The sequence below is a fragment of the Puma concolor genome, chromosome B1 (assembly GCF_028749965.1).
Source record: "Puma concolor isolate L17-30 chromosome B1, mPumCon1.1.hap2, whole genome shotgun sequence".
NCBI lineage: Eukaryota > Metazoa > Chordata > Mammalia > Carnivora > Felidae > Puma > Puma concolor.
In genome coordinates, this window is record NC_141670.1 from 40,336,150 (window position 1) to 40,363,705 (window position 27,556).

The window sequence follows — 27,556 nt, forward strand, 5'->3', positions numbered from 1 at the left end:
GGTACTGAGGAGGGCACCTTTTGGGATGAGCACTGGGTGTTGTATGGAAACCAATTTGACAATAAATTTCATATATAAATAAAAAAAAAATAAAAATAAAGAAATAAAAACAAAAAAAAAAATAAATAAAAGGAGAGCAGGTACATATGCCAAGCAATGTGAAAAGTCCTAGGGCTTTCCTAGAGAAAGGAAAGACTGGCACAGAAGACAGAAGACTAAGCAATCAATCTTCCTATCACTAGTTAGCTTCTAGGGAAAACACTGGCCATGGCTGTGTATCTTTAACAGAATCTGTCATGTATACCCAAATACATAACACTTCTCCATTTTCCCAATGAGAAAACCCAGAACATGTTTTTTTACTCAATTTGAAATCAAAGCATTTAAGAATCTGAAGAAAACTAACAAATATCTATTGGTAATCTTTAATTTATTAATTTGGCTACATATATTAACAAGTTATTTAAAATAAACTTTTTTTTTTTCATTTTCACATTTCAAGCAACTTATTCAAGTTCTTCACACACCTTTAAGACCTCAATAGCCACAACTGGGCAATTCTCTGAGATACTTAATGCCTTTTCCCAGTGCCTGTCACCTCCCCTTCCATTCAGTAGTCTGAGATGTAGAATTTTCTGAATGTATGTGTGGCTACCTAACTAGAACATAACTTGTGTGAGACTATTTGGAGTTACTCCTTTACTCTCTGGAGAGCTAAAAATGTTCTTTAATGCCATGTCAAAGAATAAATAAATTTGGTTCTATAACCACAATATGTGAAGTCATATAAATCAATCAAAACTTAAGAAATGACTACTAAGTATTGAGGGGCAGAGTTCCAAGATCACTAACACCAACCTTTAAAGAGGACAAAGGGGACACAGAAGAGGTGGACTCAGAACTAACTCCCAGAGAACTTCCTTAGGTAGTTCTCCCCTATTTTTATTTTTTAATTTTTAAGAAGTCTATATTTGTTAATAATAGTAGTCTAAACTAATTTGGTTTCTTCCTTTGTTTTTGTAAATTATGATAAGATTTGAAATATGTAGTTTTAACCAAGGCAAATATAGACAAATCATGAAATTGTCTGAGTTTCTGACAAACATAAAATCACATTATTAGGAAACGTGGGGCATTACCCTTGAAGACACAGTATCAGTTACAACTGTAAAACAGAAACAACAATAACATAACTATAGGGTCACAGGGGGATGATGAAAAAAAATCTGGCTCAATTTCCTGCCTTAGGCAACTAACATTTTGACAAGGCAGAAGTGGTCTTACTGGGAAGAAAAACAAAGAAGAAAAAAAGACCAGTCTAGGACAAAATATTGAAAAAAAAAGTACAGCATTCTTCAAAATTCACAGCTATTTATATCCAGAAAGTGTTACTGAAGCCCAGAATGTTGTTGTCCTGCAAAGGCAATGAAATCATTCCACAAAATAAAAGCTACTGCATCTGTGTTTAGATGTTATTAAAGTCCCCTTCCCCTGGAATAAAATGGTTCCGAGGGATAGAAATCAACATCATTTATCTTTCTATGCTGTAGGAATAGTGATGTGTTCAAAACGTCGTAACCCTGCTTATAGTGGTTCTCATTTCTGCTTTTCAGTCCTAAGATCAGCATTAGGTTTTGTTAGTGTGTGTTAGGATAGCAATTACTTTCAGATTCATTTAGTAGAATTATTTCTATAATAAAGGTAGTATAATAATTATTACATATTCATTGAACTTTGCAATATGTTTTGAAGTGTTATTTCCTTACCAGATTGTACCAGGCACTAACAATATATTTCTCCTCCATTTCTCTTTGACTCTTTGTTTTCTCATATTCTTTCTAAAAAATAAGCACATGTAAACATGTAAAGATGAAAAACAATATTAATAAAATGTAATTAGCTAAATTCATGGACACAATTGTATACAGCAAGGCTCCTAGAAAATAAAGAATCAAAAATCGAATACCTTATTGTTATTGTATAGTATAGCAAACTACCTACCTCTAAAGAATGGAACAGTCGGTCCCGTTCCTGGAGCTGATTTTTAAGAGCCTGTATTTCTGGTGCTGCTCCTTGATTCTGCTTAGGATCTAAAGTACGGATAACCTGCAAAAAGGAATAAGAGAAAAAAATTTGAAGTTTCAAACTTGCAAGAATGTAACATCTAAGGAAGCAGTTATATAAAAGAAAAAAATCAAGGACAAACCTTGTGAAAATAATAAAGCTATCTTACAAGGATACTTTAAAATTTGAATGTATGAAATACTATTCAATTGTAGCTTTCAATTATATAAAACTTTTATCTATGTAAAGAATCAATTTTAAGAAGTAATTCTGGCTTAAAATTAATAAAGAATACTACAACAAACATTACTGACAGCTGTGTTCCCTTTCCCTTTCTTCTAAAGTGGCTTAGCTACCGACTGTCTCTGAGAGAGCTGATCCTGATGGTTGTCACTGTGACCCGATCTCCTACTCTGCCAGTGGCTTGGTTTAGGCATGGGCATGTGATGCACTTCTAGCTGGCCTACTAGCAGTCTTCAGGGGAAGGTCTTTTTGCTTTTTGGCCCAATACTTTTACTATCAAAACTGATCAAACCTAGGGAGAACTTGGGGCGCCTGGGTGGCTCAGTCGGTTGAGCGTCAGACTTTGGCTCAGGTCATGATCTCGCGGTCTGTGAGTTCGAGCCCCGCGTTGGGCTCTGTGCTGACCGCTCAGAGCCTGGAGCCTGTTTCAGATTCTGTGTCTCCCTCTCTCTCTGCCCCTCCCCTGTTCATGCTCTGTCTCTCTCTGTCTCAAAAATAAATAAATGTTAAAAAAAAAAAAAAAAAAACCTAGGGAAAACTTGAAAGAGAGGAACAATAAAAACCCATTTCCTTTAACCCTAATTCACCAACTGCTGCACTGCCACATTTTGTCTCCACACACACACAGACAACTTGCTTGTTTGGGAGCTCCCCCCGCATCACCTTTTTTTAAATGTTTATTTTATTTACGAGAGAGAGAGAGAGAGAGAGAGAGAGAGAGAGAGAGAGAGACAGAGAGAGAAAGAGGATCCAGAGCAGGTTCTGTGCTGCAAGCAGAAAGCCCAATGTGGGGCTTGAACCCATGAATTGTGAGATCATGACCTGAGCCAAAGTCAGATGCTTAACCGAATGAGCCACCCTGGCACCCCTGGGAGCCTATTTTAAAGTAATCAGCATGGGGCGCCCAGGTGGCTCAGTCAGTTGAACATCCAACTTTGGCTCAGGTCATGACCTCACAATTCATGGGTTCAGGCCATGTGTCAACCCCTGTGTCAGCTCTGTGCTGAGTATTGATCCTGCTTAAGATTCTCTGTCTCTAAAATAAAATAAAAAAAAAAAACAGAATAAAATAATCTGCAGACCTCATGACATGTAACCCTTTCTTTAATACTTCTTAGACTAAGGATATTCTCTTACATAATCACAAGATCATCATCACCTGTAAGAAAATGAACAATTCTAGAAGTCATCACTATGGGTTCCAAATCCACATTTCCACAAGTGTCTCCAAAATGTCTTTTATAACTGCTCCTTCCACCACCAATATAGGACTCAAAGATCAACGCATTACATTTGGTACTTAGATCCCTTTGGGCTCTTTTAAATTAGAACAGCCTCTTGTCCTCCCCCATACTCAAATGCCTATTTTTGTTTTTTGTAACATTAACTTTTATCCCCAGTTCTTGATTTATCTGATGATTTCCTGAAGGTGTTATTTAATTTGTTCCAATAAACTCATTTTCCCTGGGAACTGAGTTAGGTTTAATAGGTTGCTTAGCTTCAAGTTAAATATGACAATGATACTCCATCAGGAGGCATAAGATGTTGGCTGTCCTACCATTAGTGTAGCTAATTTTGATTACTACTTAAGGAGGTGACTGCCACTTATTTTCTACATAAAGGAACATTTTCCTCTTGGTAATTAATAACTATTCTGTGGGGTGATCTATTTTGATCACTGCTTCTTCCTCATGCTTTTTCTTTGTCAAAGGTTCTTTTGTTCTTCTGATAGCTCTCGGCATGAGAAGTCACTGTATATGCACTAAACTGGATGACCAGTGAAACATGATTAGAAAGTGGAGGGGCACCTGGGTGGCTCAGTCGGTTGAACGTCCAACTTTGGCTTGGGTCATGATCTTGTGGTTCGTGGGTTCAGGCCCCACAATGAGCTCGCTGCTGTCAGCATAGAGCTGCTTTGGATCTTCTGTCTCTCTCTCTCTCTCTGCCCTTCCCCCACTCACTCTTTCTTGTTCTCTCAAAAATATTTATGGGGCCCCTGGGTGGCTCAGTCGGTTAAGCGTCCAACTGTGGCTCCGGTCATGATCTTGTGGTTCTTGGGTTCGAGCTCCACATCAGGCTCTGTGCTGACAGCTCAGAGCCTAGAGCCTGGAGCCTGGAGCCTGGAGCCTGCTTGGAATTCTGTGTCTCCCTGTCTCTCTCTGCCCCTCCACCAGTCACACTCTATCTCTCTCTCAAAAATAAACAGTAAGAAAATAAAGAAAGAATAAACACTTAAAAAAAAAGAAGAAGAAAGTGGAGTGAGATGCCCAGAAACTCATACTTACACTTTTGGCTTTCTCTAAGTATTTTTTATATCGTTCTTCCATTTGTTTCATTTCCTCTTCTTTCTTTCGTAAAGCTTCTTGCAGTTCTTCAATTTTTAAGGCTACAGATGGGGGGGGGGGGATTAGTGTTTAATGGGCACAAAGTTTCAGTTTGGGAGGATGAAAAAGTTCTGGAAATATTGGTTGCACAACAATGTGAATGTACTTAATGTCACTGAACTATATAATTAAGAAAAGTTAAATTGGTCATTTTTTTTTATGTGATGTAGATTTTACCACAGTGGGGAAAAAAAAGTCTGTGTCCTGCTGCACACAAAAGAATTAATAGGCTACCTACATGTGTAAATATCAAAAGCAATCAAAATCTGGCTGACTTACATGCAACTTTACTATGAAAATAGCTAATTTCACAAAATATTCATTAGCATCCATAGTTAAGGAAAAACTCAAAAGTATAATCACAAATAATCTGAAGATGATTATATACTCTGTAAATAAAACAAATTTTTTAATTGCTAGGATATGTAACAGGACCTATTTCTGAAAGAATTTTATATAAACTTATTACTAGGGTAATGCCCGGCTAATGAATTTAAAACTATGCTAATTGGTAATATGTCAACTATACTTCAATTAAAAACAACTATGCTAATTAGGAAAAACTCACAGCTGTTATTAAATCGTGGCTCAAGATCTTCAATAATGGCTCTCTTCTTCTGCAATTCATTATTGGCTTCATGCAGCTTCTCCCTGCAACAAAATATATAACACATTGTCACCTACTACTGGTTCGTGTTTTTCTCCACTTGAAAGATTTAAGTTCTTTATTCTTGGGATACACTTGCATAGCACACAAGTGCTATGAAACAAAAAAGGATAAAAAGCATAATCCAACATGAATTAAAACACACACACAAAATAGGCAAAAAAAATAGAGACAAAAATCTCAGACTTTGAAAGTTATCATTTCTTTTACAGAAACATGCACAAGAAGGTACAAAGAATTTAGTGATCTTCATCTTCTAGGAGTACGTATATTATAAAAATTAATTTAAAACTTTACAGAGGTTTTACAATGCAAAATCTTATTCTAAAAAGTAAAGTTCTAAAAATAAAAATAAACAGAAAGAACACAATCCTCCAATAAAAAAGAATTAATGATACATGCACCCACCAGGATAGATTCCACAGAATAATGGTGACCATAGTAAGTCAGATACAAAGGGTAGTGCTGTAGGATCCTTTTTTTTTTAATGTTTATTTTTGAGAGAGAGAGACAGACAGAGAGCCGGAGAGGGGCAGAGAGAGAGGGAGACACAGAATCTGAAGCAGACTCCAGGCTCTGAGCTGTCAGCACAGAGCCCGAAGCAGGGCTCAAATTTGTGAACCACAAGATCATAACCTGAGCCAAAGTTGGATGCTTAACCAACTGAGCCACCCAGGAGCCCCTGTAGGATTCCTTTTACATGAAGTTCAGAAAGTGTCAAAACTAATGAAAGGTGATAAGAGAGCAGCATAGTGGCTAGTTTGCGGATGGAATCAATTAGACGGGAAAATGAAGAGTCCGGGGAGTTGCTGGAAGTATTCTACATGTTGATTTGGGTTACCTTTATATTGTAGGAAAACATTCATCAAGCTCTAGACTTAGGAACTTAGAACTTGTGTACTTTATGTAAGTTATATTCCAAAACAAAAGTAAAAAGTGAACAGAAAGTTTCTTCCTGGTAGTTATATAATATGCATAATTCTGGCACTTTATGAAAGGGGAAAAAAGGCTGCACAAATTGGAAAACACAGGGAAAAAAAGCTAAGAAGAAAACAGCACTATGTTAAGTCTATTCCTGTTTTTTCCTACGTATAATACTTCAATAAATTAGTATCTTTTAAACAAATTCTTTGAGAATGTGATATATCTAGATAAATAATAAATATATAGTTTAAAGAATAAGAAAATTTAACCTAGTAAAGAAACAGGTTATGAGACAAATTATCACAGAACCTTAGGGAACCCAAGCCCAGAATTTTCACCTTTCTCCTGATTTTTGTGTAAGACTTTGTGTGCATTCCTGAACAATATACTGCTGAATTTTGCCCGATTTTACTTTATACATTATACTGTATGTATTGCTCTTGGGACTTCCATCTTTAACACCGTGCTCTCAAGATTCATGTATGTTGGTGTGTTGGCCCTAAGTTACATATTTTACCACACTGTTTGAATATACTTCATTCTATCATTTTACAATTGGTGGCATTTGTATTGTTTCTACTTTTCTATGATTACAACGTACTTTCTTACGTTCTTCTACATGTTTCCTGATAGATGGTAACAGCATTTCTAGGAATCTAGGGCTTATACAGGGAGCAGAACTGATGGGTCACAGGATAGGTGCATGTTCAGTTTACTAAGTAAATCAATGTATAGTCCTACCATCAGTGGATTAGAACTACCATTACCCAACAGCTTTGGCAATTCTTAGTATGTCGGACTTTTAAATTTTACCAACTTGGTATGTGTAAATCAGCCTCCATTGCAGGTATAAATGTGCATGAGAATGACCATTTGAAATGTCTATGGACCCTGTTGTGGAATGAATTGTATCTCCCAAAAAAGATATAGTGAAGTCTTAACTCCCAGTACCTGTGAATGTAACATCATTTGAAAATACCATCTTTGCAGATACAATTAGTTAAGATGAGGTCATAATGAATCAGGGTGGGCCCTAAATCCAATGACTGATGTCCTTATTAGAAGGCCATGTGAAGATAAAACAGACAGAGAGAAGAACGCCATGTGAAGACGGAGATAGAATGATGTGTCTATATGCCAGAGAACACAAAGGACTGCTAGCAGCCATCATGAAGAGGGGTATGGAACAGATTCTCTCTTAAAACCTCCAGAAGGAATCACTTCCTTGATTTTAGACTTCTAGTCTTAAGAATTGGTAGAGGATAAATTTCTGCTTTTTTTAGCCACCCAGGCTGTAGTAATTTGTTGTGGCAGCCACAGGAAACTAACATAGGCCTCATTATCACTAACAAATTCTTTTAGATGAAGATATTTACCATGTAAATGAACACAGAACAATGGTCAGTTTTATGAAACAACAGGTACTCCACTTTTTTTGCAATAAAGAAATGGGAATAAGAAAAGGACAGAATTCAGGCTCTAGGTAACCTCACAAGGGCTAGAAGGTACCATTTTCTGTCTACTAGTACATTAAGAATCTGCCCATTGTTAGACTTGCCAGCAAGTGTCCATTGCTAGGATTATCTCACTTTTCTCATGTTAAAAAAAAAATTGGAGGTGCCTGGGTGGCTCAGATGGTTACACTTCCAATTCTTCATTTCAGCTCAGGTTATGATATCACGGTTTGTGAGTTCAAGCCCCACATCGTGCTCTGCGCTGACAGTGCAGAGCCTGCTTGGGATTCTCTCTCTTCCTCTCTCTCTGTCCCTCCCCTGCTCGCTGGCTCTCTCTCAAAATAAATAAATAAACAAAAAATTTTTGAAAAAATTTATTTCATCTTTAGATTAAAAAGTCATTTTCAGATGTATTTGCAATTGAAGGATATGTTTGCAAATCTGCTACTGATAGCTTTGTACTACTTTAAAACTTTACTTCAAAAGAAAGATTCAGCTGGCTATACTCTAGGGCTGGCAAACTACAGTCTGTGGGCCAAATTCAGCCTGCTGCCTGTTTTAGTATAAAGTTTTATTGGAATAGTCACATCAGTTTATAGTCAGTCTATGGCTGCTTTCAGATTACAGAGCTAAGTGGTTGTGGCACAGAACCATGGCTTGCAAAAGCTCTCTGGCCCTTTACAGAAAAAGGTTTCTGCCTCCTGATCTAGACTGTCTAAAACTCCTCACTATAGTTAGTTATAAATACTATCACAAAGATGTAAAACCCAGGAATCTTATTTGAGAAAACAGTTCTAAAGCAGTAATTGCTTTAAGGACCTTGGGTTGAGATGACCCTTTAGACACTATTAACATGTCTTATAATTTCCCTTATCTTCAGGGGCCACCTGTGCCATGGCCTAGACACTCCGTAACCATCTAACAAAATACTTCTATTTCACTAGAAAATAGGATAATGAGACTCAACAGCTTTTATACTTACAGATGTTCTTCAAGCTTCTTTTTTAGAAGAACTGACTGGAAATGGAAAATAAAGAAGTTTATTTAACATTTTAACTAATAAATTATTTTTTTAAAATAAAGAGTACAGTAGTAACCAACTCTGAATAAATTCTCAGTAAGTTCTCTTGTCAAAGAGCTCAAAACACACAATGTACCTAGGTCCATTTCTTTTTGGTTAGAGAGAGAGCAGCCCCTGATTGATAGCAATTGGTATAAAATACCCAGGAACTGCATATCTGAAATCTCTATAGTCATGAGGGTCAGGAGGAAATGACTGAGAAGACCATTTATATATAGACCTAATATTCTTGGAGTCAACAGGCAGGTAGCTAGAACTCTAGTAACTCTAATAGATTTTTTCCCAGGGCATGTGGCTAAGTCGGTTAAGTATCTGACTTTGGCTAAGGTCATGATCTCATGGTTCATGAGTTCAAGCCCCACATGGGGCTCTCTGTTGTCAGTGTAGAGCCTACTTTGGATCCTCTGTCTCCCTCTTTCTCTTCCTCTTCCTTGCCTGCGTACATGCATTCTCTCTCTCTCTCTTTCAAAAATAAATAAACATTAAAAAAAAAAAAAAAACAATAACAGATTTTTCCCTAACATATTCTTTATCTACTGTATAATTTCCTTGTATCATGACAGATACTGGGATTAACTTCCATAAATACTGACTCACTCTCCGAGATTTCTGAATATGCACACAAATAATTTATGTGATGGTATGGGAATGTGAAGGATGGCATATGCACAGAATTTAATGGACTGAAGAACATGGCTTTGGCTGAGTATTTTTTAAAAATTCTCCTAAAAAGCAGGGGCGCCTGGGTGGCGCAGTCGGTTAAGCATCCGACTTCAGCCAGGTCACGATCTCGCGGTCCGTGAGTTCGAGCCCCGCGTCGGGCTCTGGGCTGATGGCTCAGAGCCTGGAGCCTGTTTCCGATTCTGTGTCTCCCTCTCTCTCTGCCCCTCGCCCGTTCATGCTCTGTCTCTCTCTGTCCCAAAAATAAATAAACGTTGAAAAAAAAAAAATTAAAAAAAAAAAAAAATTCTCCTAAAAAGCAGATCAGAATTGACCTAAAAACAAAAAATAATGGCATTCTACATAGGACCACTAGGTTTCACTATACTTGTAGGGCACATATTATTAATGAATTCTATCAAACATTCCATTTTGAGATAAATTCAGCCAAACCCAGTTAATAAAACAAACCCAGCTTATAAAACAAACTGTCCAATCAGCCAATAGTAGCAGTGAGGGGCGAAAAAACCTCACATTAAGTTCTTTGATTTTCAGTCACCTTATTTAATAACGATTACTATAATTATTCATTCAAGTCCATTGTAACACAGCTCTGGAATTTATCCAATTCGCTTCTTTGCTCAGTATATTAACTAGAGCAAGATCAGTGGACTATAAGGTCCTCTATCAGTGCTTCCCCCAAATATAAAAAAAAGGGACTAACCTATTAACTTTCAATTATTGCTTGTTCCTTCTTTAGTACAGAGAGTAAAGTGAACATATTTTCTAAATACTTTAACTACAACTTTGCATTTGTGTTTTGACTGGAATTTAGCAAAATTAGTTTTAACTGAGATAATACACAATAATTACCTCATGAATGGTTAATATACTAGACACTGTGTATAGTGTGTACTGTGTACTGTGTATAGACTGTCGCACGCAGTCTCATGTTAATCTCACAATGTGAGCAATGTTAGCCCCATCTTATAGGTGAGGGAGGTAAGACTGGGGAGACATTCAGTGATTTCAAGTGGCAGACCCAAAATTAACACCCAGGCCGGCCAGACTCCAAAGTTTATACATGGTCTTTACTTCCATGTTTTCGATGTTCCAGCACTTCTCCACTAAAGACTGTTACTATTAAAGTAGTGGCAGGAGGCCAGTTACTATTTGCCATAGGAAAATAGCTTCAATGTGATTTATAAAAGGGGGTAGAACAGAAGTGGGATGGTAAAAAAATAAGAGCAGAGGTTTTTTGGTTTGACTTGTTTTCAATATCCTCTTAAATATCTTAAGTGTAAAGGGCATAAACCTATAAGGCAATAATATTGGTATATTCATTTTCCATAAAATTTGCATCACTTAAAAATTTAATACCATCAACTGTGATGGAAGAGAATGTACATAAATCAAAAAGTTGCTCAATATATAGAAATGAATAGGAAGCCATACTTACAATAGCCTTTTGAGCAGAAACCATGCCAAGAGACAGAGAGGACATATTAGTATGAAGCAAACACAGCAGCCAATAGAAGGAACGATTTAGTAATTCATGAATAGAAGTAAAAGTTATGCATTTTTTTTTTTTCAAAAATGTACAGTTTTCTTTCTTCTATGGTGTCCTCATCCTGTCTCGTTCTCTGGAGTTTTATACAATGTGGCTAGCTCAAATTATCCATATGACTGGATATAACAATGTTTTTCTGCTTCCATGCTAAAAATAAATGACATAAAAATAATAATAAAAATGTGTAAACCATCCTACTCTGACTTAAGGTCACATGAAAGGACTGTGCTTTTGATAACAGAAATAGGCAGGAATTATAGTGTTCTCCAGAGAGGACCAGTTCCACTGGGCAGGTTGTCCTACATACTACATACTCTGGAGACGCAATGCCGTAAGGTGGTGAAAGAGAAGATGAAAGCATCAAACATTTGCTGGGGGAAAGAACCACATATTTTCTCCACACCATTTTGAGGCATATCAGAGAAAGTTCCTATTGGAATAGGAACTCTGAGGAAATATCTAAGAATTTAGAGCAAGACATTTAGAATCTGGGCAGTCAAATAAATGGACTAACTTATGCAAATAGTACTTTTGGGGCCAGGATCTCACTTCTGAAATATGTTCTCTTAAAGTGATGGCACAGAGCATATTTAATTAGATTTGATTACCACAGTGATATCTAAATCAGGCTACACAAAATTATTTTTTACAGAATAAATTTCTTCTGTGTCTCTGAGTAAGAGAATCAAGTCTGTACAATGGCTATCGCTATAACACTAAAGTAGAGCTGATACTGATGTTCTGCCACTCTTACTTCCTATGTACCACATGCCCTTCCCCCTTCTACCATAACAAATCAACAAAAAGTCTCCTCAAAGTTTTAGAGACCAAAACAAAGTCTACATTTACCTCAGTTTAAGGGACCCAGTGATTTCACTGAAGAAATCACTTTGGTTCATCTCTAAGAACTTAGCTGGGCTTCCTAATACTTTAATACACTAATGGTGGTTTTGCTTCACTTCTTCCTGGTTTAGCATTCTGGATTAAAAGTATGTTTAATCAAGTATGTTTATGACATTTCAAACTAGTTCTATTTTAATAAGGGAATAAGGTAGGTTGGATGTTGGTTACAATTTTAGGAACTAGGAATCAATCTGGGATCTAAGAAAGACTATCAACACATTAATTAAAGGATAAACTAAAACCACCGATCTTAGAGGATACTGTCAATAGAAGACATATACATGTTTATGAAATTCCTAAAATTAGGTCAATAATGAGCTTTTCGTATCTAATATTTGGAGGTTTTGAGTAATATACTAATTTAATACCCCTTTTTTGGTTCCTTTTGTTTTTATGCCCTCTTATATTTATAAGGCTGGAAAGAAATGATAGATCTGTAGTTCTGACATTCTCCAAAAAGACTACCAATGGAAGCAACTGTGTAGGTTTATACTCAAAGGCCAGACTTTATAGCAAATTATACAAGCAATAATAAAAAAGAACCAACTGACTGAAGCAAAGATTAAACTATTTTTGAATACTTTATTGTTGTAATTCTACTGTATACTGCTTATTAAATGTAAAAGATGTGGAAAATTTAATTTATTTGCACTTTCATCAGAGACTGACTATTATGTGCTACAGAAGCACTGTGATAGACAGTGAGCATGAGAAGATGAAAGTCCATCTAGTTCCTGGCTTAATGCATTTACGATATTCTAGTGTGAGCGTGCCATTCAAGCAGGCAAGGCTATGACAGACATGCAGTACTCTGCATAAGAGAATATAAAAAGAAGGTCAGTGAACTTATATTGAGTGGGGCAGTGCTGGGGATAGTAAGAGGGATTCAGAAATCCAGAGGTGGTTATTTCTAGGAATAACACTATTTTTAAAAATATCAATTATACATAAAAATTTCTGGGGCGCCTGGGTGGCTCAGTCGGTTAAGCGTCCGACTTCGGCTCAGGTCATGATTTCACGGTCCGTGGGTTCGAGCCCCGTGTCGGGCTCTGTGCTGACAGCTCAGAGCCTGGAGCCCGTTTCAGATTCTGTGTCTCCCTCTCTCTCTGCCCCTCCCCTGTTCATGCTCTGTCTCTCTCTGTCTCAAAAATAAATAAACGTTAAAAAAAAAATTAAAAAAAAAAAATTTCTATTTGAACATACTAAATTTGTACAGCATTTTTGTTGTTGTTGACCAGAGGGAAAAACCCTGTACTCTGAATACTGAGAGGAGTACATTTAAAACACAAAGCCTCAGGGAGCCTGGCTTGCTCAGTCGGAAGAGCATGTGACTCTAGCTCTCAGAGTCATGAGTTTGAGCCCCACGATGGGTGTAGAGGCAACTTAAATGAATAAATAAAAACTTAAAAAAAAAAAAATCCTAGCTTCTCTACTCTGTAAATCAAACAAACAAAAACCCCACGAAGTGAATTCCTTAGTTAATAACTACAAATAAACTTCTAATTCCCAGCAGAAGGATTCCAAAACAGACAATGAAGTACTGTCTGGTCCTTTTCACAAGGAACATTAGTAAAAGGAAAACACTGTTTTGTTTTTTTTTTCTATAACGAATATAATTATAAATTATTTTGACAGAGACCATCAAAAAAAAATAAAAGTTATAGCTTTTCTTAACATTGTGAAACTTTTGGACCATTCTCAGTTCACATTAAAACTTACATCTTCTGCTTTTGAGCCTTGATCCTGTAAAGATTTTTGCAGTTCTTCAACTTGTGACTGTACTTCCAGAAGTCTTTGATTCACCAGCCTAGAAATCAAACATATATTAATTTGTCAAGTTCAGACTTACTTATACCTTCTCCCTTGGTTTTCATATTGGTTAGAGACACAGTATAATTAGCAACACAAAGCTAAGATAGTAGTGCAACTCACTGTTCAGGTTATTTTTTGTTTTACTTGAAATTAAAAAAAAAAAGTTTATTTTTGAGAAAGAGTGTTTGTGCATAAGTGAGGGAGGGGCAGAGAGAGGGGTACAGAGGATCCAAAGCAGGCTCCACACTGACAGCAGACAGCCTGATGCAGGGCTCAAACTCATGAACCATGAGACTGTGACCTGAGCAACAAACTCAGACACTTAATGACTGAGCCACCCAGATGCCCCTTACTTGAAATTTCTATGATGATTTCAAATATGGTATTTTAGTGGACATATCTTGTCATACCAGTATACTTATGCATATCTAATTATCTGAAATTCACTTCAATACATGTTTATTCACACTATGTGTCATGCACCATGCTCAGCATGGTGTTAAAAGATCCCTGTACTCAAGGAATTTAGTGGGGAAGCAAAATGTTAAAATACAAGATAAATACCTCAACATATCACATAGAGGTACAAAAAAGAACAATGATTGCTCAAAGCAGCAAGAATTAAATCTAATTGTATGGGGGAGTTAGGCTTGACTGAACTGAGACTAGAACAATAAATAAAACACTTAAGTGATTAAGGATGGAAAGGGGATTTAAGACAGAGAATTCATCATGTCCAAAGCACACAGAAATATGAGGGGGCACAGTGAGTTCAAAAATGGCATGTCTAGAGCCTACTTAAAATTTTAAAAAAAATTCTATTTTTTTTCAATGTTTATTTATTTTTGAGAGAGAGAGAGAGAGACAGAGTGCGAGCAGGGGGAGGGGCCATGAGAAAGGGAGACACATAATCCAAAGTAGGCTCCAGGTTCTGAGCTGTCAACATAGAGCTGGACGTAGGGCTCCAACTCACAAACCATCAGATCATGATGATCATGACCTGAGCCAAAGTCAGATGCTTAACTGACTGAGCCACTCCGGTGTCCCCCTCCCCAATATTGTTTAAGTATGGGGGTGTCATTCAGTTGGTACTGTGTGTGACTCTTGATCTCAGGGTTGTGAGTTAAGCCCCACATTAGATCTGGAGTCTAGTTAAAATTAAAATTAAAATAGGTAAAGTTAAAATTAAAATAGGTAATAAAAAAAATTCCTTAAGAATGGCATGTCTATGAGGGGAACAATGGCTAGATGAAACCAGAGAAGAGGAGAGGTTGTTGAGTACAGCCTTACATGAAATGTGTATTTAGAACTTATCCTATGATCTGGCCTAAAATCTGGCTGAATAACTCAGCCTTTAAGAATGTTGATTCTGTACCTCATACATCCTCTAAGTCATTATGATGCAACACTCAGTATACCAGCCTGGTTCTCTAGGTCTTGGGATTCCTCCTTGGAATCTTTGAAGGATTGCCAGAGGGTGAGACTTAATCAAAAATAGTTTACAAAGATAACATTGATTTGAGGATGGAAGATGTTATTAAAAAGGTCAAAGTGAAGGCATGAAGACCGGAAGGAGACTACTACAATTATTACTAAATATGCCTGAAAGAGGAGGGAACAAGGATGAAATATATCTAAAAGGCAAAAGAATACAAGGATTAAAAAATAACACTCAGAATTCTGGTTTGAGCTTTTGGAAAACATTTACTGAGAAGGAGAATATAGGAGAAGCAGGTTGCTAAATGAAGGTAAGCTCATTTTGTAGTTGTTGAAAATGCAGCAGCCTTGAGTTATCTGTCAAACAGCTGTATCTCTGCATCTGAAGCACAAAGAGAAATCTGAGTTGAAAAGATAGATGTGAGAGCCATTTGGAGTTAACAGAAGCCTTGAACAAAAATAATATCGATTAGAAAGAATGTAAAGAAGAGTAGAAAAGAGGAACAAAGATGGTCCATGGCAGATCACCAACCAGAGGGTAGAAAGAGGAACATCACCCTGAAGAGAAGTAGGAGAAACATAAGAGAGGTATTTTAACTGAAATTTTAAAAAGTTTAAGGAAGGGGAGGATGATCAACAACAATGAATACAACAGACACGAGGAAAGATAAAATTTTGAATGCTCCCACTGGATTGGCCATTTACAAGATGACTGGTTATTTTAGTAGGAAATACTTTAGTGGAATGGTAGAAGCCAGACTATCTCAAATTAAGGACAAAACAGGGCAATGAACATTTAGAATCTAAACAGCCAGAAAATTCAATAAGCATTTTTTTTTTTTACTAAACAAACTGTAAGAAATTCTTCCCATAAATGTTACAGTTCTATAATTAGTGACAATCACATTGAAAATTCAATCAAATCTATGATAATAACTAATGTTTTTCACATCAAGGAACAGAAAATCTAGGTGCTTTTTATTTATTTTCTTAACGTTTATTTATTTTTGGGGGGGAAGGAGCAGAGCAAGAAGGAGAGAAAGAATCCCAAGCAGGCTCCATGCTCCATAACTGTGCAATCACAACCTAAGATCGTGAGATCTTGACCTGAGATCAAGAGTTGGATGCTTTACCAATTGAACCACGCCGGCACCCCTCGATGTTTTTTAAATAGTGAAGGAATTATCTGAAAATCCATATTCAATATGGGGAGATATACAAATACATTACTAGTGACACTGTAACTTTGTTCAATCTTTTCAGAAAGTAATATGGAAATATATTTCAAACCATTAGAGTATTTCAACCATCCATTTGGCCATTTTTGAAATTATTTAGTCAACAAATACTGTAAGCCTATTAGGCCTTGGTAAATGCCATATATAATAAGTCTACCAAGATGTTCCTTGGAAGTATTTGAAAACAACACAAATTTTCAGTAATGGGGAATAGACAAGCAAATACCCCAAACATTAATGGGGAATAAACAAACAAAAGTGTGAAGTATTTACACACATACAAGTATGAAGCTATGTAAACATATGAGCTCACCTTTTTTCAAAAAAATGCAAACTTCAAAAAGCCAAAATAAATGAGGACTCTAATACCTACTTCATGGTGCTGTTTAGAAAAGTAAGGTATTATATAGTGTCTAGTGCAGTACCTGTACAGAGCAGGTACTCTATAAGTGTGAATTGCTTCTACTTATTTTCTCCCCCTTCAGAAGTTTAGTTAACATATTAATTAAAATCTACTTACATATAATTTTCAAGGGTGTACAGAAAGAGGATGAGCTTGCAATCACAATATACTCTGGGCAGGAAGGGAACAAGGTCACGTATGCTTTGAGAAAGCTCCCTGAGTGAGGGTCAGCAGGTATTACAGATTTTTAAAATGCCAACTTGCTGAGAAAACTAATTGGAAAGGACTTTGGAGGTTTACTATAAACCTTTCCTTCTGACAGACAATGTACTGGTGCTGAACAAATTGTGTTTAAGTTAAAAGATTCAGTGGAACTCAAGTTTCTTTGTACTAGTCTAATGCTGTACGCTTGTAAGAGATTAAGTTAGAGACAAGGTCATCTACTTACTTATTAAATTCAGTAAGAACTAACTAATCCTGAAGAGAAAACAATGCTCTGCAGGAGAAAGAAAAAATAAGTTTTGCAAACACGGAAAAAGATAACTTGGCAAGAAAGAGTATGGATGGGGTGCCTGGCTAGCTCAGTCAATGGAGCGTGCAGCTCTTGATCTTGGGTTGTGACTTCAAGCCCCACAGTGGGTATAGAGATTGCTTAAAAATAAAATCTTTTATTTTTATTTTTATTATTTTTTTTTAAATAAAATCTTTTAAAAAAGAAAGGCAGGAAGGGAAGGAAGGGAGGGGGAGAAGAAGGGGAACAGAAGGGAAAGAGAAAGAGTAAGTAAGGAAAGAAAGAAGGAAGGAAGGAAGGAAGGAAGGAAGGAAGGAAGGAAGGAAGGAAGGAAAGAAGGAAGGAAGGAAAGAAGGAAGACAGGATTAGATAGAGGCTCTGAATTCAGGCAGCCTGGGTCTAAGCCCAAATTCCCTCACCAATAAAACTTTAATAAAGATAAGACTACATATTTAAAATAAATAGCACAATGTTTGGAACAGACAAAAGCTAATAAACATTAACTGCTATTATTAATATTATTATTGTTATAGATTACAGATGGTCATACTATAAATGTAAGTTATCAGTACTGTAATTCAGGAAATAGTTCTGCTAGGAAAATGGCAGAGTAGGAGGACCATGACTAAGCTCATTGTGGCCCACAGCTACAACTAGGTAACATTCACATCAGTGTAAATAACCTAGAAAATGACCCGAGGACTGGCAGAACAAACTTCACAACTAAAGGTAGGGAAGAGGCCACATGGAAGAAGGTGGCAAGGGCAAAGCCATGGTCTGGGAGTGAAACAGAACATGACTGTCTGTGGCAGGGAGGGAGCCAGAAAGAGCAGAAAACAGACTTTCAAAATATTTGACTTTGAAAGTTAGAGGGGCCAAATTTTATGAGTTCTTAAAACCAGCAGGACTTAAAGCCTGGAATTTTAAAAACTGGTGAGCTTGGTTCTGGTAGAGACCTGAGTGCATTAGGAAGTGGTGCCCCAGTCTGTAAAGAGACAGCATGACCAACAGCAGTGTAAGTAAATACAGCAGAGAACCAGCAGTTTGAGGGCAGATGAGAGGGAGAGTGATTTGTCCATCTCAGAATGTGGCCTAGAGAGACACGGATCACGCAGACACCCCTCCAGGAACAAGGAGCTGGTAGTCACCATTTCCTTTTCCCTGTCCCAGAGCATAAACACACATCACCACTCCTACCTAACTTCTTTGCACCAAGCACTGCTCCTGATGTTCTGCCCTTCCCAGTCATGCTCCTCTTAGTCCCTCCCAGCACTGTAGGTCCCCTTCCCCCAGAAGATAGTGCAAACCCTGCCAACACCATATCTCCCAACCCACATGTTTTGTGGGGCAGGTCTCATTTTCCAAGCACACCGTTGCACATTAAAATGCACCCCACCCCTGCTGGGGACCAAACACTGCCCACAATATGCAAAGACAGGCTCTACAGACAAATGACTGAAGGACAAAAAGGTCAAGACACAACAGCAGGGTACAAACAAAAGACTCCTTGAAGTGCCAAGCCCTGGGGAACAGGGGACACTGCACTGCAAGGCACCACAGGACCTCTTCTTCATAAGGCTATTATCATTAAAGTAAGAGAAGTAGCTGACTTTCTGAACAAAAACAGACACAGAAAACAAAATGAAATGAGAAGACAGAGAAATGTTTCCCAAATGTAAGAACAGGACCACACCACAGCAAGAGACCAAAGCAAAGTAGACACATATAATATGCCTGATAGGGAATTTAAGGTAATGATCATAAAGATATTCACTGGACTTGAGAAAAGCATGGAGGACATCAGTGAGACCCTTAACAAAGAGATAAAAAAATGACTTATCAGAAGGGTGTCTGGGTGGCTCAATCAGTTAAGTGTCTGACTCTTGATTTCACGTTAGGTCATTATCTGGAAGGTGGTGGGATCGAGCCCTGTGCGGAGCTCTGTGCTGACAGCATGGAGCCTGCTTGGGATTCTCTCTCAAAATAAACTTTAAAAAAAAAATGACTAATCAGAGATGAAGTATACAATAAATGAAATTAAAAATACACTTGATGGAATAAATAGCAGGCTAGATGACTTGAAAGACACAGTAATGGGAAATAACCAAGCTAAGCAAACGAGAGGAAAGAAAATTAAGCAAATGGAGAATAGTCACAGGGAACTCAGTGACTCCATCAAACATAACATCCACATTATAGAGATCTCAGAAGAAGAAGAGAGAGATAAGGGGGCAGACAATTTATTTGAAGACACAATAGCTGAAAACTTCCCCAATCTGGGGAAGGAAACTAACATCCAGATCCAGGAAGCACAGAGATTCCCCCTAAAATTCAACCCCAAAAAAGTTCACACCAAGACGCATAGTAATATAATGGCAAAAAGCAGAGATGAAGAAAAAAATTTAAAAGCAGTAAGAGAAAAGACAGTTACATAAAGGAAACCCCACAAGGCTATCGGTGGATTTTTTAACAGAAACTTTGCAGGCTAGAAGGGGTGGCATGATACATTTTAAGTGCTGAAAGGGAAAAATCTGCAGCCAAGAATACTCTATCCAGCAAGGCTATCATTCAGAATAGGTGACAGAAAGAGTTTCTCAAACAAAAACTAAAAGAGTTCATGACCACTAAACCAGCCCTATAAGAAATACTGAAGGGGATTCTTTGGAAAGGAAAGATCATAAAGGAATATGAAAAGTAAAAAACACAAAAGTAGGAGAAATAAATGTTTTTATAAAAATCAGTCAAGGGATTCATAAAAGAAAAGGATGCAAAATATGACACTATATACCTAAAACAAGGAGCAGAGGAATAAAGAATGGGTTTAAATTTAAGCGACCATCAACTTAAGATAGACTGCTATATACAGAAGATGTTATATACAAACTTAAAGGTAACCACAAATCAAAAACCAGTAATAAATATGCAAAGAATAAAGAGAAAAGAATCCAAGTATATCACTACAGAAAGCCAATAAACGATGAAAGAGAACAAGGATCAGAGAAAAACTATAGACACGACCACAAAACAAGTAACAAAATGACAACAAACACAAATCTATCAATAATTACGTTGAATGTAAATGGACTAAATGCTCCAAAACACACAGGGTGACAGAGTGGATAAAAAAACAAGACTCATCTATATGCTGCCTACAGGAGACTCATTTCACACCTCAAGACACCAGCAGATTGAAAGTGAGGGGATAGAGAAACATTCATCATGCAAATGGATGTCAAAAGAAAGCCAGGGAAGCAATACTTCTAAAACACAAAGTAGACTTTATTATTATTATTTTTTAACGTTTTATTTATTTTGAGACAGGGAGAGACAGAGCATGAACAGGGGAGGGTCAGAGAGAGGGAGACACAGAATCTGAAACAGGCTCCAGGCTCTGAGCTGTCAGCACAGAGCCTGACGCGGGGCTCGAACTCACGGACCGGAAGATCATGACCTGAGCCGAAGTCGGCCGCTTAACTGACTGAGCCACCCAGGCGCCCCACAAGTAGACTTTAAAAGAAAGACTGCAATAAGAGACAGAGAGAGACTATAAGATAATAAAAAAGGGATGATCCAACAAAAGGATATAACAATTGTAAATATTTATGCATGAAACATGGGAACACCCAAATACATAAAACAATTACTAACAAACATAAAGGAACTAATCTGTAGTAATACAATAACAGTAGAGGACTTTAACACCTCACTTCCATCAATGGACAGACCAACCACTTAGAAAATCAAGAAGGAAACAGTGGCTTGAATGACATACTAGACTAGATTTAATAGACTTATTCAAAACATTCCAAAATAACAGCAAAATATACATTCTTTTCAAGTGCACATGAAACACTCTCCAGAACAGATCACATATTTGGCCACAAAACAAATCTCTTAACCAATTCAACAAAATCGAAGTCATATCATGCATCTTTTCTGAATATAATGCTATGAAACTAGAAATCAACCACAAGAAAAAATCTGCAAAGAGCATAAATACATGCTACTAAACGATGAATGGGTCAACCAAGAAATCAAAGAAATCAAAACTTAACATGGAAACAAATGAAAATGAAAAGCACAATAGTCCAAAATCTTTGGGATGCAGCAAAAGTGGTTCTAAGAAGGAAGTTTACGGCAATACAGGCCTACATCAAGAAGAAAAATCTCAAATAAACAATCTAATCGTATCCCTAAAGGAAGTAGAAAAAGAAGAACAAACAAAACCCAAACTCAGCAAATGGAATGAAATGATAATGATTAGAGCAGATAGAAGTTATATAGAAACTTAAAAAAAAAAATCCATTAGAACATATCAGTGAAACCAAAAGCTGGTTCTTTGAAACTATCAACAAATTTGATAAACCTGTAGCCACTTATTACAAAAGAAAGAGGATCCAAATAAATAAAATCACTAATGAAAGAGGAGAAATAATAATGACCATGACAGAAATACAAACAATTTTAACAGTATTATACGAGAAGCTACATGCTAATAAATTGGACAACTTGGAAGAAATGGATAAATTCCTGGAAAACATGTAACCTATCAAAACTAAAGCAGGAATAGAATATTTGAGCAGACCAATTACTAACAATGAAATTAAATCAGTAATCAAAAAACTCCCAGGAAACAAGTCCAGGACCAGATGGCTTCACAGATGAATTTTACCAAACATTTAGAGAAGTTAATACCTATCCTTCTCAAACTATTCCAAAAAATACAAGAGAAAGGAAAACTTCCAAATTCATTCCATGAGGCCAGCATCACCCTGATCATACCAAAACCTGATAATGACACCACAAAAAAAGAGAACCATAGGCCAATATCTCTTAGGAATATAGATGCAAAAATCTTCAACAAAGTATCAGGAAACTAAATCCATTAACACATTAAAAACCCTCTGCAAAGTAGATCTACAGGCAGCATACCTCAAGATAATAAAGACCTTATATGAAACATCCACAGCCAACATCATATTCAATGGTGAAAAACAGAGCTTTTCCCCTAAAGTCTGGAACAAGACAAGAATGTCCACTCAGTACTTTTATTCAATATAGTACTGAAAATCTGAGCCACACCGTACAGACAACATGAAGAAATAAAAGGCATCCAAATTGGTAAGGAAGAGGTAAAATTCTCACTATTTGCACTTGACATGGTACCACTTATAGAAAACTCCACCAAAAAATGACTAGAACTGATAAAAAAAAATTCAGTCGCAGGATACAAAGTCAAGATACAGAAATCTATTGCATTCCTATACAGTAATAATAGAGCAGCAGAAAAAGAAATTAAGAAAACAATCTCATTTACAACTGTGCCAAAAACAATAAAATATCTAGGAATAAACTTAACCAGAGGTGAAAGACCTGTAAAATACTGATGAAAGAAATTTAATATGAAGTAAAGAAATGGAGAAACATTTTATGCTCATGGATTGGAAAAAAAAATATTGTTGGGGCGCCTGGGTGGCTCAGTCGGTTAAGTGTCCGACTTTGGCTCATGTCATGATCTTGTGAGATTACGTAGGGCTCTGTGCTGACAGCTCAGAGCCGGGAGCCTGCTTCAGATTCTGTGTCATCCTCTCTCTCTGCCCCCATCCCCACACTCACGCTGTCTCTGTCTCTCAAAAATGAATAAATGTTAAAAAAAAATTTTTTTTAAAAGGAAGAACAAACATTGTTAAAATGTCTGTATTATCCAAATCAGTCTACATATTTAATGCAATCCCTATCAAAAATGCCAATAGCATTTTTCATAGAACTAAAAAAAAAATCCTAAAATTTGTATGGAGCCACAGAAGACCTTGAGTAGCCAAAGCAATCTTAAAAAAGAAAAATCTGGAGGTATCACAATTCCAGATTTCAAGTTACATTACAAAACAGCAGTAATTAAAACTTTATGGTACTGGCATAAAAATACACAAAATAGATCAGAAAACTCAGAAATAAACCCACAATTATATGGTCATTTAATCTTCAACAAATGGTGTTGGGAAAAATGGACAGCCACATGCAAAAGAATGAAACTTGACCACTTTAAAAAAATTTTTTTTTAAATGTTTTTATTTATATTTGAGACAGAGACAGAGAGACAGAGAGAGCATGAGCAGGGGAGGGGCAGAGAAAGGGGGAGACACACAATCTGAAGTGAGATCCAGGCTGTGAGCTGTCAGCACAGAGGCTGACGCAAGGCTTGAACTCCCAGAGCGTGAGATCATAACCTGAGCTGAAGTCAGACGCTTAACTGACTGAGCCACCCAGGCACCCAAACTTGACCACTTTCTTATACCATACACAAAAATAAACTCAAAATGGATTAAAGACCTAACTGTGAGACCTGAAACCATAAAAATCCTTGAAGAGAGCACAGGCAGTAATCTTTCTGACATTAGCTGTAGCAACACTTTTGTAGATGTGTCTCCTGAGGCAAAGAAAACAAACTATTGGGACCACATCAAAATAGAAAGTTTGCGCATAGCAAAGCAAACAATCAACAAAACTAAAAGGTAACCTATGGAATGGGAGAAGATATTTTCAGATACCATATCCAATAAAGGGCTAGTATCCAAAATATGTAAAGAACGTACACAACTCAACAACCAAAACCCCAAATAGCCCAATTAAAAAATGGGTGGAAAACATAGACATTTATCCAAAGAAGACATACAGATGGCCAACAGACACAGGACAAGATGTTCAACATCACTCATCATTAAGGAAATGCAAATCAAAACTACAATATCATAATGGCTAAAATCAAAGACACAGGAAAAAAGTGTTGGCAAGGAGCTGGAAAAAAAGGAACACTCTTGCACTATTGGTGGGAATGCAAACTGGCACAGCCACTGTGGAAAACAGCATGGAGATTCCTCAAAAATTTTAAAATAGAACTACCTTATGATCCAGTAGTCGCTCTACCAGATATTTACCCCCAAAATACAAAAACACTAATTTAACAGGATACATGTATCCTTATGTTTAGTGCAGCATTATTTACAACAGCCAAACCATGGAAGCAGTCCAAGTGTCCATCAAAACATGAATAGATAAAGAAGATGTATTCACACACACACACACATGCACATGCACACTGGAATATTATTTAAGTGTAAAAAAGAATGAAATCTTGCCATTTGCAACAAGATAGAGCTAGAGTATAATATTAAACAAAATAAGTCACTCAGAGAAAGACAAATACCATATGAACTCATTCATATGTAGAATTTAAGAAATAAGAGGTGCCTGGCTGGCTGGCTCAGTGGGTTGGGTGTCTGAACATTTGATTTTGGCTCAGATGATGATCTCACAGTTAGTGGGTTCATGGGTTCAAGCCTGTGTCGGGCTTGGTGCTGACAGCATGGAGCCTGCTTGGGATTCCCTCTCTCCCTCTCCCTCTGCCTCTCCCCCACTCTCACACACTACCTCTCAAAAATAAATACACATAAAAAAAAAGAATTTAAGAAACAAACGAGCGAAAGAAAGGAAAAAAGAGAGAGACAAAACAAGAAACAGACTCTTAACTAAAAGGAACAAACTGATGGTTACTAGAGGGGAGGTGGGTGTGGGGATGGAGTACACTGATCATAATGAAAAAAATAAAATAAAATGATTTAAAAAAAAGAAACAAACACAATACTAAAGTGTAAACAGCTGTAAATGGCATTGGGACTTGGGAGGCAATCAGTCATCTACAACATGAGTGCTGTGTAAATGACAAGTAGTTGTTCTTTTTCTGATCAGAGAAGACCAATGGCCATAAGATCAGTGAGAAACAATGCAAAGCATTATAAAGGAAGTTATGGGTGTTGATTCACTGGAAAAAAATTAGGGTACAGGGAAGACCTTCCTGACTAAAGATGGCTAAAATACAGCCCAGAAGCAAAGGACGATGGAGATGAACACAAGTGCTCTCACCCATGGGGCTGCATGATTGCCAAGCTGCTTTCTGCAAGTCCCTTTTCTCCACTTTTCATTTTAAACTTTTTCTAAGTATTTTAAAAAAGTATTCATTCTCTATGCTCTAAGAATTGATATAAAACTGTCTTCCTTTTTATGCTTTATTATGCTCTAATAATCACCCTGTTATTTATGCTTTTTGCTAATTTTACCACAGCAGCTTTAAAAATCAAACTGCAGGGGTGCCTGGGTGGCTCAGTCGTTTAAGCGTCTGACTTTGTCTCAGGACATGCTCTTGTGGTTCTTCAGTTCAAGCCCCACTTAGGCTCTGTGCTGACAGAGCCTGGAGGCTGCTTCGGATTCTGTGTCTCCCTCTCTCTCTGCCCCTCCTCTGCTCATGCTGTCTCTCTCTCTCTCAAAAATAAATAAACATTTAAATAAATAAATAGACAGACAAATAAATAAATAAATAAATAAATAAATAAATAAATAAATAAATAAAATTAAAGTGCCAAGAAGGGCAGGACATGTAAAATGGTCATAACATTGTTGACTCACACCTGGGAAATGCCCAATCAGGCATAATAAAGAAACTGTAATATCAAGCAAACTATGAAACCATTAATGAAAATGTCAAATCCCTCAAAAATGACATAATATCACAACACTAAGAAAAGGAAAAGACACCATGTTTGGTATCTAAGAAACATTTCCAAAAAGGAAAAGAACTAAAAGACTGTCACAACAAAATATAAACGTAATTCTTTCCAGAGTAAGCTACTGCTGTACAGTTGCTTTGAATGACTACATAATGATTTTCTTGTTAAATTTCCAGATTCTGTTTTGTTTTTTTTAAAAAAAATTTTTTTTTTTCAACGTTTATTTATTTTTGGGACAGAGAGAGACAGAGCATGAACGGGGGAGGGGCAGAGAGAGAGGGAGACACAGAATCGGAAACAGGCTCCAGGCTCTGAGCCATCAGCCCAGAGCCCGATGCGGGGCTCGAACTCACGGACCGCGAGATCGTGACCTGGCTGAAGTCGGACACTTAACCGACTGCGCCACCCAGGCGCCCCTAAATTTCCAGATTCTGAATTCTCATAATTGAATTGTTTATAAAATGAATGACTTCTTTTCAGGGTCACAAGAAATAACAGGTTTGAAAAAAAAAAAAAAAAGGAAAAAAACTCTTGTCAATTCAGTTCTGATGGATCCTGTTTTTCTCAAAACTGATCCTTCAACACATTAGCTTATAAAAACAGGGTAAACTGTATTATTCTGATAATGAATAGAACTAAAATTGTGAAAGACTGAATTAATAATCAGACTTTTTTTTAATCTTCTGGTTTTATTAGTAATTAGAAAGGGAAAAGGGTGGGGGGGTTGGTATCAGTTTGCTTGAAGAAATAAAGAGGGGAATGCTATTATAAAGAGGCACAACACTTTTATGCAAGTCTATCTGTAAGCAGAAAAATGGATTAAGGTACTCTTAAAATGAAATGGAATAACACATTATCACTACTCAACATACAATCCAAATCTTTGTTTAAGGGAATCAAAATCAAGGAAAACAGAGAAAACCTGTGTCAAAATGCTGTCATCTACATACATCCTTACCTATTCTCTGTCTCCAGTTCATTCTTGCGTAGGTTTGCATCATCCAGAAGACTCTGCAATAAGGCAATTTTTTCATTGTCTGAACCCTCTTGGTTAATTTTTAACATCTTATTCTCATGCTGAAGACGAATAAGTTTCTCCCTGAATGAACAAAAGAAAAGCTGATTATGTAGTACACTGATGCAATACTGTTACCAAAATCCAGCTATTCACAGTTACAGATTTAATGCATAGAACAGAAATGAAAAACAAAATACTGCAAAGAATTTAGCTCTTGTAATTGGCTAAGACATTACATTCAGGTCTTCAGTACTTTCTTTTCAGAATGGATAATCTGAAGATAACAGCATCTCCAAACATCATGACTGTAATGAACGATACTTCAAAATTCTATTTCCTTTTTGGTTTAAATATTTAAGCTGTGAATGAATTTATGTATTTGTTTTTCAGTTCTCATCAAAAAACATAATCTCTAATGCTATACTCTTGAACTACCAATCACTTGGTGTCAAGACATAATAGTCAACAAAGAAAGCCTTCAATATATGCAGTCCACCCATTCCTATAAATATGTGAAATTGTATTCTTGTTAACAAGCCATGTTCTCAGAGCTGCATCTGCTATTCATACTTAAGTTTGCACAATCTTTTCATATCATTAAATATTATACCTTAATAATAAATATA

General features: G+C 36.8%; 1 protein-coding gene across 6 annotated transcripts in view; it reads right to left on the reverse strand.

Annotated features, from left to right (window-relative positions):
- The window catches only part of HOOK3 (hook microtubule tethering protein 3), a 123,435-nt gene that overhangs the window by 16,365 nt on the left and 79,514 nt on the right, over window positions 1-27,556 (reverse strand). For 5 of the 6 annotated variants that reach the window (XM_086703564.1, XM_086703565.1, XM_086703567.1 and 2 more), the window contains 7 exons: window positions 26,871-27,011; window positions 13,670-13,757; window positions 8,719-8,753; window positions 5,260-5,342; window positions 4,593-4,693; window positions 2,002-2,106; window positions 1,767-1,838 (listed from right to left, as the gene is read on the reverse strand). In XM_086703564.1, coding sequence (XP_086559690.1) covers window positions 1,767-1,838; window positions 2,002-2,106; window positions 4,593-4,693; window positions 5,260-5,342; window positions 8,719-8,753; window positions 13,670-13,757; window positions 26,871-27,011 — 625 coding nt within the window. Of the gene's footprint in view, window positions 1-1,766; window positions 1,839-2,001; window positions 2,107-4,592; window positions 4,694-5,259; window positions 5,343-8,718; window positions 8,754-9,779; window positions 11,195-13,669; window positions 13,758-26,870; window positions 27,012-27,556 lie in introns of those variants that run through there. The other variant, XM_086703569.1, reaches the window with a different exon arrangement.